Source organism: Austrofundulus limnaeus, unplaced genomic scaffold (assembly GCF_001266775.1).
Source record: "Austrofundulus limnaeus strain Quisiro unplaced genomic scaffold, Austrofundulus_limnaeus-1.0 Scaffold3, whole genome shotgun sequence".
NCBI lineage: Eukaryota > Metazoa > Chordata > Actinopteri > Cyprinodontiformes > Rivulidae > Austrofundulus > Austrofundulus limnaeus.
Window position 1 is genome coordinate 2,654,097 of NW_013952405.1, and position 12,173 is coordinate 2,666,269.

Genomic DNA, 12,173 nt, shown 5'->3' on the forward strand with positions numbered 1-12,173 from the left:
TATATAATCAACTTGATAATTCTGTGTGCATGAAAACAACATGCAACACAACATTACTTACTTACAGTTAGGAATACAATGAAAACAAAAGGAAACTTTAATGTCAACACATTAAAAAACACAATGAATAATTAAATACCATCGTCAAAAACATCCACTTGCATGACCAGGCATCTTTCATTAGCCTCTGCCATCCACTCTTTAACAGGAGGTTAAGTGATAAATTGACATTTACAGCATGCCTTGCCAAGAAACACTGGGTACAAAAGCACACTGAGAAACTGGTTGTGAAATAATAACTGGAAAACAGGCAAGAGGTTTTCTATTAACACATGGGGAGAGGAGTAAGAGAGGTTGGGGGCTATGTGAAGACCATTGTCTCAAACAAAACTCCACTGCTTTTAAAGCCCCAATGAAACCTGATGTTTAAAGTTTTCAGGCAACAGRCGTGGAGGAGCTCTAGCACCAGCTAGTGGAAGTCGAGTTTCACTGCCAAGATAGTCCTCACCAAACACATTAATCATGAGCAGGGGAGTGTAAAATTCAATTGGCTCCTTCCATCCATTTCATGTGAAGCAGACTGAAGGCCGGCCTTGTAGTGCCTGAGAAGGGAAGGATGAAAAAAGGGGGGGAAGAGAAAAAAGGAGCTCCCTACACTTCATCAGAACCCCTACTTCATAACAAATGGAGTGTCTCTCTGGCGGAGGAGTGCCATCAGAAACACGCGTTCTCTCTATCCATTTAATTCCGGCAGTGGAGGAAGGGTCAGGGAGGGAGCAGTGGGCGCGTGTTCTGCTCTCCGCTCGCCGCTTCCCCAGTCACACAGTAAAGTACCTTTTAGGAATTGTTTCTCAATAAGAAATGATCAGTCCATTTATCTGCACCAGGCGGGCCTGTCTCTTCACCCAGACCTCCAATATTTTTCGTTTGACCTGATCAGGGCTATAAACTAGACCGAGACACTTTCAATTTGTCACCCGAGGAGGCCTCTGTGAGTCCCACGCTACTGATTGCATACACGCTCCCGAATGTAAAAATTCCTCTGGTMCTTCTCATTTCCTAGATTTTTATTTTTTTTATGTATGTATACAATTCTTTGAGATGAAGCCAAGATGAAGCCCATTTCAAACAATAAAAAAATGTCTTCACACACTCACATAACRATGTGCTCATCATTGCATCATAACATTATTTTCCATAGTGTCAGATAACATTTGCAAAAATAATATTATTTTTCTGTAATTCTACATATAAACGTCGAATATCCACTTCATTCTGAAAAAGAACATACAATTAATTAATTTTAATAGTTGTGTTGTTAATTTTGACAGTACCTTGGTGTTGTGTTGGTTTGTTTTTACCTTTTTTATGGGCAACTCTGTTTAACTTTAACTGCTGATGATTAGCCTTAAATTTCATGACCAAGTAACTAAATAAAAAAGATGCATTGATAAATGTATTGTAAAGCTTTCAAAAAATCTTGAGAAAATGATTGGGAAATTTATTTTTAAATGACCATTTTTGACTGATTCTAATAACTAAACACCCATCACTAAATGTATGCATCATGTGTTTAAGTATATTTAGCATTAAAAACACAAAAAAAGCAATCATTACTGATTCATTGAGTGGAAAAACATTAACCACTTTGTTTTCTTTCAAAACATGTACAAACTTTGAACAGGGGATAATTACAATTCACACATGACTTGCTTTCCCATCAAATCCTTTAAGACAGTTAAACATTCCTCGAATTGGACGGAACATGTCAATGATTTTTTTTGACAGCACTGAAATATGGTGAGGAACASTCAAGCACATACCCACAACCTGTTCAAACTGCTGCGTGGTCCGAGTCACATGCGTGCAATTAATCACTGATACCTCCGGCTGTCAGCTCACATATATTTGGTTATACAACACTAATGGGCAACTGGGTGGAACTGAAAAACACGTTATAACGTAGCCTTTTGTTTCCTACCTGGTTTTGTCTTCCGTGTAAATCTCAGCACAGCAGAGTCCTAAAACAAAAGGGATAAATGAAATTTAAGAAACAAAAGTCTTTCTGATGCAGGTGCATTACACAATCCAGTTCTCGTTTAATTAACTACACACTAATCTGTGTAATACAGTTTAATTTATTTAGTTTCCAGGGCTTTTAGGTTGTTCTTTTCATGTTGATCACTAACATGGTGGGTGATAGGTGAACTTTCAGATTTCTCTCTTCTTCTTTTTTTTAAATCTAGCAACTTACATTTTCCATTCTGGATGTAAAGCAATAAGGGGCAGCTGCAGYAGCTTGGTGGTCAGTGCTATGGTGTTGTAATCCTGAGGCTGCAGGTTTGAGCCCATGTCAGGAAGGGCATCCAGAGTAAAATGATTTACAAATGTTTCATGCAAGTTCATTCACTGTGGCAACCCCTGCAGAAGGGAGCAACCAAAAAAACAATAATCTACAACATGTAAAAAGAGACAGTATTAAAGTATACAACAAGTACATATAATGAATTGCTTTATTCTCTTTGGAAAGTGGGCAGTGCTTTAAATTTYTCATTCTTAATAACAATTGGTTTCAAAGTAAATAATTGTTTAAATGGTTAGATTAATTACTACCGAACTGAGTATTGCAACCCTTAAAAAGTTGAAACAACCCAAATTGTGTTTTTTTTTCTTAACACACTATCTAAACAGTGGGGAAAACACGTTATAAAAGACAACATAACAGCTTAAAAAGCAAYTGTTACTGTAATGAGTACAGAACATCAAATTAGCCAACAACAACAATGGTAAAACACTTAATTGGCTAAGGTAATTATTTGCTTAGATAAACAATAAATACCGCGTTTAAAAAATGTCAATTTTTAAGAAACAACTGTAAAAGCATGCATTTTACAGTATCGTCTATAATATTGTGTTTTTTAAGGAAAACACTAACTTTGAGTGTCCAGTACTAATTTGTTGAGAAAATGAGGCTACCACCAGKCTTTAAACACCACTACCAATAATCTGAGACATGGAAGAAATCATGACACACTGCGCATGCGCAGGGGAATATGAAGGTTTTGTTGTTCCATGCCGTATTCTCGTTGGCAAAGACAGGGCTCCTACATTATATTATATTATATATACTATATTATTAACTATTATTGTAAAGGTTTATCAAAGCTACTATGCTTGGCCCCCCRTCGTCTTCACCATATCGGCGGAAGAAAAACTCAAACACTGATGTAAACACCRRAARCTTAAGTAGKTTAAAGAATCTACTTCTACTAGCTGTTGTGTTTTAATKTTAGCTAAAGCCTTGCAACAAATTTATTCAAATAAATGCCTRTTAATGGGGATCTTTATCTAAACATTACTTCATAGATTCATACTGAAGAAAAAATGTAGTCTAAATTTATTAATTAAACATTGGTGGAACATTCTAAACTTAGCACCAAAAGTTTTTRAAAAATGTGTTTGGTAGAAAGATCWTTTCTTTGTTGTAACAGTGCTTCTTGTAAATAAACCATACTGTTTTAAAGCGTGTTAAATTCCCTTTTAAATGGTACCACATTTGTAAGGAACATGCATTTGTGGGATGAGCAGTAAAGCTGAGTGTGTGGGTTGTGTCCACTGACACTTGTTTTGAGCTTCTGGCTCCCCCAGGTGCTGCCAATCAGGTGTCTGATATAAGATCAAGCATTGTTACAACAAAGAAATAATCCACCAAACACATAYCTCCTTCCTTTTTGTGCTAAGTAAATATGCCAAATGTATATTTTTATTTTTTGTATATACATATACATATTTTTATTTATATTTTAAAAATGCAGATTACTGCAACTGCATTAAATGTGTCATCTGAAACATCATTTACAAGATACACAGYTTTTACAAAAAGATTGACTACATAAAGACAGAGGTTAATGCTCTCAAATCTACTTATGATCCTATTAATAACTGGAGATTCAGCAGATTGTGGAACAACAGTGACACCCCATGGTAAACAAAGACACAGCATAAAAAGTACAGTAGCTGGTTGAACAATAAGGCTTTATTTACCAATGTCAGGATGAAATGATAAGTGACCATTTTAATCTCAGAGATAAGATGCCAAACAGGCCTACAGATTACTGTTTTAGGTGCATACATAACTGCACAGATGAGCATGAACAAGTTATGATGTGCACGTTTTTCCTTTAGTATACACAGAATAAACAGATCTAGACAAGAGTACCATTTAACATGCAAATGTACTTCATTTTTAAATCTATTGTATTTCAGTACACTTTTTTCTGTTTGCTGTATGGTAGTACCTTTGATGTAATTACCATTTCACTGAACTTACAGTTCTTACCTATAGAACAAGTTCTACCAAGGTGGGGAAAATTTATAAATATGATATGTAGATGCATTCAAAATAAAGACAAAAGCAATAGTATGGAGACGTGCAACATGGAAGTGATGCGTAATTCTGATAAATGCTCAAATTATTTTAATGGATCATGGGTACAGAAAAATGTATATTATTTAAAAGAAAAGGTCTTTAAGATGCCCATTAAAATGAAATGATGTTTTTTTAGACCCTAAATGCACATCTAAATGTTTTGTTTTTGAGATCACAGCAACATACGGTACTTTTTTCTTAATTCTAGTTTCACAGCTTTTCATTTACAATGTTTGGAAATATTTACACATTTCATTTAAGAATAAAATGTGAAAGTCTATTAAAAATACAACTATTGGCACAGAGTGATGACAAGGCCACTAGATCTGAGATGTACGCTGGTTGAATGGGGGGTGAGGAGATGTGGGGGAGGGGGGTTATGCAGTTTATTCACAGTATTAACAATAAGAAGATTTTAGATTAAATTAAAACAAGAGGAATGCAACTATGTCTAKAGAAAAAAAATCTAAATATATGGAACTACATTCTGTGGAAAAGTACAGAAGTTTATGGGTTTGGTAAAATAAAATTTGAGGTTCTGTTAACTAATAAAACTACAAAGGCACCCAGAATATTATGGAGCAAGAACTAAGAGTCCCTCAAACAGGAAACAACCTCAGTCTGTCATTCATTAGTTTTCAGCAACAAGAGAAAATATAGCTTTTAAAAAAAATAAAGCCAGGTGTAGATGGGCCTGTGGCACAGGAACTGTTCCCTAAACTAACTACAGTTTATATATATACATATATTTGTATTTATATATTTATGTATAAACTACATGGCCATGCTTGAATGGGTGCCAGTCAGGCCCACCTGGCCTCTTCTCACATTACTGCTAAATCCCATATATACAGCCAAAAAGCAAGTTAAAAGTGTTAATAGCAACAGTAAAAATCTACAACTTCGTCCTGTTGTTGCATGGCCACACAGTGTAGAGGGAGTTGTGCAGGTGGGCATGGACAATAAATACATATAATACCTTTATGTATACAATAAAGAGTAACGTTGTTTTCTTTTCTTTTGATAGTTGCCCTACAGGACCCTGGATCTCTTGCTGGAGAGTGAACCATGCTGAAGAGGAAAAGACGGGAGAAGGTTATTGAAAAGAGCAGAATACAGCTGGTAATGATCACAAACAAATTATTAAGTTACGTGTTGAATTTCTTTGACCAACCTTTGCCTGCTTGTAAAAGTGAGGGGCCAACTCGACCAGCCAGGACGACTCAACAGCAGTCACGTCACGCATGTAATACTTTGACGTCTGCACCACTTCATTGAAGACGACCCTAAAAGAATTCAAGGGAATTTTTGGCAAACGTTGTCTCCGTCATAAAATTGGACAAATATTTTACTGGAATATGGAGCATGAATTCTTGGCACTTAAAATATGATTGCTAAACTGAGAGTTTATTGCCATTATTTGTCATATTAATAGTTGGCACATTGATATTGTAATGATGACAAATTTAAATATTGTGTAGCCCTACTGAAAACCCATTTTACTCAAAACATTTGCTAAATTATTTGTGAATCGTTTTAGTTTTATTAGACAAGATGATAAAATTATTCAACACTCAAAAGAGTGAATTATGTACTGACCACTTTGGAGGTTTCTCTCCATAAAGCACAGAGTTGGGGTGGATGTGAAGCTCTAGATCATCTCGTAAAGTCCTGGCATGGCAAATAAATAAAAATAAAAATAAGAAAACAAAAGGAAGACAAAATGTCATAAATAATTTAAAAGCATGAAGAATCACGATAAATACTGAACTTCATGCTCACCGGTAGGAACCAGAATGGTGAATGCGGGCAGMATTGGCGAAGAATCCAGATACAATGCACTTCAGGATCACATCTGGATCACCTGTACAGAAAGTGCACTCATAAAAAATTCGGGAGTCACAAACATCTGTGGGGTCTGTCAGTTCAGTGGATTCACATATTTACAGTTCAAACGTACCCTCGCTGGAAGTCCGCGGCACTTTGAACTTGTTCATGAGACGTCGAAGCTGTTCTCTCACAGTCACGGCACGCACCAGACCCTTGTAGTTCAGAAAATGTTCCTGACACCACTGTGAGCTCTTCTGATGCTGCAGAGAAAGTTGACATCGCCTTGATTAAAGACAACCGCTTGAAAATGACTGAAGCTCACAGCAGCCCACTGAGCAGTCTGTGTGCCCGCGCTGTACCTTAATAAAGGCTTCATAAACGTTCAGCATGGTGAGGTGGTCTCCCTCTGCAACTGCAAATTTCCTGTGCTCACGAGCCTGCAACACAAGGTGCTAACAATTTCAATTCAATTCAAAAACTTTATTCATTTCATTAAAAAATAACTATATACAATAAAAAAACAAAGAGAATACACAAATCAAAACAAAATGAAAGGTAGCAGAAGAAGAATTAGTCTTATGTCTGCCCCTTTTATTTCCAGGATATATTCAAATAAAACATAGTTTACAAAACAATACAAATAAAAATAAAAACATCAACTCAAACAACAACTCATATAGCTTCTCATTTTACTTTTCTGTCTCTTAAATATTTGTGTACTTAAATAATTTATTACATTGATGAAACATTTCTGCCGAAACCACTTTAAAAAAATACAYGCTTTCACTTACGGCGACTTTCTTCTGATTGGGTGGCACGACAAATATATTTTGAATCTGCATCATTGCTGCGATGGATACGATCTCCTTGGAGCAGCCAAAGTTCCCTGACTCCAGGAGCATCTTGGCAAACATGGGGCTGAGAGGAAACTCTGCCATCCGCATGCCCATGGGATCAGTCAGACGGCCGTACTGGTCCAGACCTGCCGAGACGCACACAGACAGTGAAGACGCTGCTTCCTGTTCTGGGTAACAGCTTGTCAACACAGAATCGTGATGGGATCAGAGCTGCAGCTGAAAGACAGTTTATCACCTTGCTGAGCACCGTGTTTCTTACCTCCAAGTGCATAAAGAAGCTCCAGAGCCTGAACCATAGTTTGAGCTGGAGGAGGCTGTTAAATAAAAATAAAGAGACATTTGTTCAAGGCACAATATGGACTTTATAAACAGGAAGAATTCTAAATTTATTGTACTTGAGAAGTCATTCATTGTCTTTAAAAGTACAGGTCAGACAGTAGTTTTTTGTGTGTTATGGTGCATTTTTTTGCCAAAAGCCAGGCCATATTTTTGTTAAATAAAATGTGACATCCTGTGAAACCAAACTGAGCGACTCACAGAAAGAAAACWGAACCTCAGCACGTTGTCTATGCCTAACGCTTTGAGCTGAAGGATGACAGGAGCCAAGTTAGAGCGCTGCATCTCCGGAACAGTCGAAGCAGGCAGCTTCTCAAAGTCCTCCTCTGATGTGAAGGACAGATGGAATCAGGAACAAGAAAAGAAGCAACATTAGCGAATAAATAAACRGGGCAGTAAAGATGAGCAATGGGGATTTGTTCCAGTCACCTGTGTACAGCCTAAAGCACTTCCCAGGACGGTTTCGTCCAGCTCTGCCCGCCCTCTGGCTGGCTGAAGCCTTGGAGATGGGAGTGACCACCAGAGACTCGATAGCAGTGCGAGGATTGTACGCCCGCAGCTTCACAAATGCGCAATCGATGACAAATACAATTCCATTTATGGTAATGGAGGTTTCAGCTATGTTGGTGGCCACCACAATCTGCGGAAGAGGAAGAAAAAACATTGGAAAATCTGAACTTATTCTCTAATTTGGTTTGTTTGCTTTTCCTCATCATCCACAGCATCAGGATGCATAGATAGATGAAAACAGATAGATGAATAGAAACCCCGCCCCCCAAAAAAATCATTCACCTTTCGAACAGAAGAGGGAGCCCTCTCAAACACCTTCATCTGTTCAGCGTAAGGTAAACCGGAATACATGGGCAAAATCCTCAGGTGTTTCTTCATGCCGTATCGAGAAAGAGCCCTGGCCTGTTCCTGCAGAAGAGACACCAACTTCTCCACCTCCTCCTAATGCAACATTAAAATGGTTAGTTTAACGTTAAGAAAACGTGCATGTTGTCAAACCTTTTTACCCATTCGCTAAACATGAGATAAGCAAATAAAGCTAAATAAAACGAACCTGTCCAGTGAGGAAAGCCAAGACGTCCCCATCATCCTCAGTCTCGTGGATCTTCAGCACTGTCTCTAATGTGGCCTTCACATAATCTGGGACAGGACTAGCAATAAACCAGAGGTACTTTGAGGTTTAAAAGAACATTATGAATTCGTGAATTATCATTTTGTTATTTTGGACTTTGTGTTTGGAATACCTGACAGTGTAGAAGACATCCACAGGAAAAGTGCGTCCCTCGACTGTCAGAATTGCACTCGTGTCCTTATTTAGATCTCCAGACTCGTTCAGGTTGAAGAATTCATGGAATTTCTTTAAATAGGGTAATAATAGCAAATAAGACGGTGTAGTTTAATAAAAAATAATTTACCAATTAAAACTACAGAAAATGTTTAACATGATAAACACAGTTAGGCTTTTTAGCAACATAACCAAGGATGTTGTACTAAATTTGACAAGTGATAAAATCCTGGCAYGGCTAAATAAAAGGAGTTTTAAGCAGACAACACAGCAGATGTCTGATATGACATTCCAGCTGACTTGCTGCTATTAGAACAGCCGAGACCTGACTGTGGTTATCTTTCATCAGGGTACCACAGATGTCAGAGCAGCACAACTACAGCTGACATCAGTCGACGTTATCTGTTCATCTTAATGATGTAGTCACCTTGGCATCAAGTGTGGCAGAGGCTACAATCACCCTCAAGTCACGCCGCTTCTTCTGAATCTGTCCAGAAGTAAGTTCAAACCATGACACAAGGTTAGTTTTATAAACAGGAAAAGAAAGTATTAGTTAGTATTGTTGAACTTGTTGCTTAAAATACCTTCTTCAGTAGACCAATTGCTATATCTGTGTACAGAGTTCTCTCGTGTGCTTCGTCTAGCATTAACACACTAAGGATGACAGAACAAGATAGCATCAAAAAGCTAACTAGAGTCTGGTTGCATCTTTGACCAAAACAATTATAGAAAATGTCAAAAAAAATATGGGGCAAGTTTTAGCTATTTTTCTCCATACCATTTTGTGAAAGAGCATGCAATTTTCATGACAGAATGACAATAATGCACTGAAAGTCCAAATTTTATTAGTCACTGTTTAAGTTATTGGTCTGCCACCTCGAATTTGTCTGCTTTCTCATTTTGAATATACAGACAATCTAGTGTAGAAGTTGTGTTTGCCATTTTACAGAGACACTCAAAAAATTACATTCACTGATATATGAGCGAAGAAAAAAGTGGATCTTTATCATTGTAAATGTTGACACAAACAAATCAAGCTTGATTTGAAAAATGAAACAAGCTGACGTGTTCCAAAGCCAATCAACGTTCAAGATAAGACTTTAGAACATTTAGAGTAAGTAAAGAACAGCTGTACATAAACACTTTCTTGTTTGGTTTTCACCTGTATTTTTTCAAAAGAGGGTCAGCCATCATCTCTCGTATCAGCATGCCATCTGTTAGGAACTGGAGCGACACCAAAAATAAACACCAAATAAAACCAAGCAGAAAAGCTAGTGACAAAACTCATCCTTCATTTATAACCTTAATCCTTGTGGCRTGGGGATCAGAGCAGTCATCAAATCGGATGGTGTAGCCCACCTCGTGTCCCAGGAGAGCCCCCCGCTCCTCTGCAACACGGTTTGCCACCTATCAGCAGAAAAGAGGCACAAAACATGTCATTAAAAGCTGGGACATGTTCTTCAGCGGGGACTACATTTGTCCGCAGCTAGATGACATTGGCAAAAAAAAAAAAAACGGCGAGTTGTGGAAAAAAGCTTTGAGTGGAGCTCTTACAGAGATGGCAGCAACACGTCGAGGCTGCGTCACTCCAATCACCTTCCCCTCTGCGGCCCAGCCGGCCTCCATCAGGTACTGATGTGCAGGAGATGCAAGGAGGAGGAAGAGGAGAAGAAAGCGAGAATAACCGATTCTGCATAAATTAAGTTTTAGCTGATGTGGTGCAAACACGGCTTCAAAACAGAAAGAGGCTGCTAAGAATCAGGACAAGGTCATGTTAAATCACTGTGGAAGCAGCTCTTCTGCGTGAAGGATGGCAGGAAGGTGCTGCACTGAAACGAGTCAGCTTTCGTTTGAAACGCTCACACTAACCTGAGGTATTTGTGTCGTTTTCCCACACCCGGTCTCACCAACTATGATTACAGTTTGGTAGCTTTCAACCAAGTATAAGATGTTGTTTCTGTGCTGCATGGGAAACATAAGAAATACATATTGATCAAATTTTAAAAAGTCCACATTAAAGCCAGCCAAACAAGAAAAAAAAACACTCCCAATCTGTTCAAAAGAAAATCATCTTGGTCTGTCTCTGAAGCATGAGAAACACCATAAAGAACCTTAAAAACGGGGAGTTTCTGTCGCTGCTTCTCTATAGAGAAGGCGGTGTTGGGGTTGAAGATGATGGGGGAGCCGGTGGTCTCCGAGTTGAGCTCCCGTTCCTCGGAAATCCCCGGTGCCTCTGAGCCTGGAGCAAAGCAGATGGAGGAGGAGAGATGTTTTATTTAATGCTAGCAGACTGATGAGGCTTTCAGGAGAACATAGACATTTGGTAGCGTACACGAAAACACTTAAATGGTGCCTATTCTGTAACCTTTATCGTGTGTTTTCGTCGCGGAATTATTTCATCTTTGGCAGGTAAACACTCGTTTGCGCGCAGCTACATGCGAGCTGCAGACAGCCCGCAGCAGCAGCGGTGAGCACCACTACCGCCGCTCCGACACTCACCGCTCCATAAGCAGCAGCTGCAACCTTTATAAATTACATTTTTCATTCAAAAGACAACATAACATGGTCTATTCTATAGTTTTTTTCGCTCTTACCCGGCTTCCAAAATCTCATGGTGGAGTGGGGAGCCGCCATCTTGGCTTCTACGTCACGTTGTTGTGTTTTTTTTTTTTTTTTTTTTCCTTGTCCTGCGATGGCGTCACGATCCGGGCTTGGTTTCTTCAGAGATTTATTATGAATGGCGTTAAAATAAAGGTTAAGTGTTTATTTAACGACTCTTTTCTGTCAACTTTTATTTGGTTCTGTTTAACTTAATACAAWGGACTTAAATGAACGACTTGAAAGTGTGTGTGTGGATTGGTATTAGTTTTATTATTAGTTTCAGAAACTTTACCAACTGACTGGAGCGAGTCAGAGCACAGAGCAGCCACGGCATCTGTGGTAAGTGTGTTAAAATGTAAACTGAAATGAATTTTTTTCTCATGGTATTTTTTATATTTTATTCCACCCTTTATAAAACCCTGTGGTAGCACCATCAGGCAGGGCCTCTTGTCCATCTCAGACACATGCAGAAAGAGTCTCTCAGAGTCACACTGGCTTCCAGCTTCAGCTCATATGGCAGATGTTGTCGAGCTACCTGCAAGATGGAAGCATTTGCACAAATTCTGACATTTATTTTGGTCTTCAATTTTGTAGAGAACTTCAGACCCACACACACACACACAAAAAAGACCTTTGACCCTTTTCTCAAATAACAAATTTTAGGCTAAMCCTCCCTCTTTTCTGCAAAACACCAGAGAACATCTGCTCTTAATTAAATCAGTATACCAGTATATTTGTCTCCACCAACTTCTCAACTGGACTTATTTAATGCAACACACACACACACACACACACACACACACACACACACACACACACACACACA

At 38.5% G+C, this 12,173-nt stretch overlaps 1 protein-coding gene across 1 annotated transcript; it reads right to left on the reverse strand.

The window, feature by feature from the left end:
- Positions 1 to 4,016: 4,016 nt before the first annotated feature.
- Positions 4,017 to 11,406, reverse strand: dhx35 (DEAH-box helicase 35; the record flags this gene model as incomplete). The annotated part of the gene is given in 21 exon segments (XM_014017204.1): positions 4,017 to 5,500; positions 5,604 to 5,715; positions 6,029 to 6,100; positions 6,212 to 6,293; positions 6,390 to 6,519; positions 6,619 to 6,696; positions 7,051 to 7,241; positions 7,376 to 7,430; positions 7,654 to 7,778; positions 7,882 to 8,092; positions 8,245 to 8,403; positions 8,516 to 8,612; positions 8,706 to 8,818; positions 9,174 to 9,233; positions 9,331 to 9,400; positions 9,909 to 9,970; positions 10,049 to 10,153; positions 10,301 to 10,378; positions 10,616 to 10,708; positions 10,858 to 10,985; positions 11,341 to 11,406. Coding segments are annotated over 21 exon segments (2,100 nt in total). The 3' UTR covers positions 4,017 to 5,461.
- Between the last annotated feature and the right edge of the window lie 767 nt (positions 11,407 to 12,173).